General features: G+C 31.4%; 1 protein-coding gene across 1 annotated transcript; it reads left to right on the forward strand.

Moving 5' to 3' along the window:
- Positions 1–278: 278 nt before the first annotated feature.
- On the forward strand, positions 279–806 carry LOC124374375. Its single transcript, XM_046832599.1, has 2 exons — positions 279–426; positions 584–806. The coding sequence occupies exons 1-2, from the start codon at positions 279–281 to the stop codon at positions 748–750; spliced, it is 315 nt and encodes a 104-aa protein (XP_046688555.1). The 3' UTR covers positions 751–806.
- Positions 807–1,109: the final 303 nt, after the last annotated feature.

Below are 1,109 nucleotides of genomic sequence, written 5' to 3' on the forward strand. Positions count from 1 at the left end.
AACTTTTTCAAAATTATTCTATACTTTTTTAAAATTTTTACCTAAACATAGTATTTAAAGGCAAATACAACTCATGATAAAAAGATAAAACTGTTTGCTATTCGTATTGACAAAATCTATTTTTTGCACCACCATATGCTTAATGATAAATAAAAATCTTAAATTTTAAATTGTTTACATTTCTTACAAAATTAAAAAATAAACAATTAATATAATTGTGTTCAACATAAGAGAGATTTTTAATATTTACAAAACATTGAAATGTTTTACAAAAAGAAATGTATGAAATACAAGCCATTATTAAAGATGTCTTATATTTGCAGTTACAACTACACTCGAACTTGGAAACGTTTTTCAAGTCGGTACCGAGAGAGATAGTACCCAAGGACTACGGTGGGGACGAACCAACTTTGAAGGAAATGAACGGTGAGTGCTTTAGTAATACTTCTCTGACAGTTTATAATAATAATAAAAATAAAAATCGTAATTCTTGTCTCTATTTTTCAAGGTGGTAGTTACTTACAATATAATAATGTTATTTCTTTCAACACTGTCGTTATTAAGTCTCCGTGTTTGATTTCAGACGTGAACTTGCGCAAGATAGAAGACTACAGGGAGTTCTTCCAGGAGGAACAGAAGATCCGCGTGGACGAAAGTAAACGAGTTGGCAAGAAAGGGAAGTCTTCTGCTTCGACCGTTAACGGACTCGATTCTGCCAAGGGATCGTTTAAGAAACTATCCATCGACTAGGCTAACTGACTTATGGTGCTAACAGAGTGATTAAATTTTATGTTAAGTTACCAACAGTTTGTTTTTCCCTCTGGTGACCTTCTTCCACTAGTAATAGTAAAACATTTCTTATAGTACGTGAGGGACCTTTACAGTATTAATTGACTTTTTAGTGGCCAGTAAACATCTTGGAAGTCATTTAACATAGAGAATGCTTTCAGAGTTTGATATTTTAAATAAAGATCGTATTTCAAAGCATTGATCTGTGAAACAAAATACATTAACTGGATTTTCACAATATAGTGAAAAACGAATTACACAGATTCTGCAATAGTGGTAATGATTAGACACCATATAATAATAACACCAAGACCTTTTCA

This window comes from Homalodisca vitripennis, unplaced genomic scaffold (genome assembly GCF_021130785.1).
Source record: "Homalodisca vitripennis isolate AUS2020 unplaced genomic scaffold, UT_GWSS_2.1 ScUCBcl_8131;HRSCAF=16112, whole genome shotgun sequence".
Lineage (NCBI taxonomy): Eukaryota > Metazoa > Arthropoda > Insecta > Hemiptera > Cicadellidae > Homalodisca > Homalodisca vitripennis.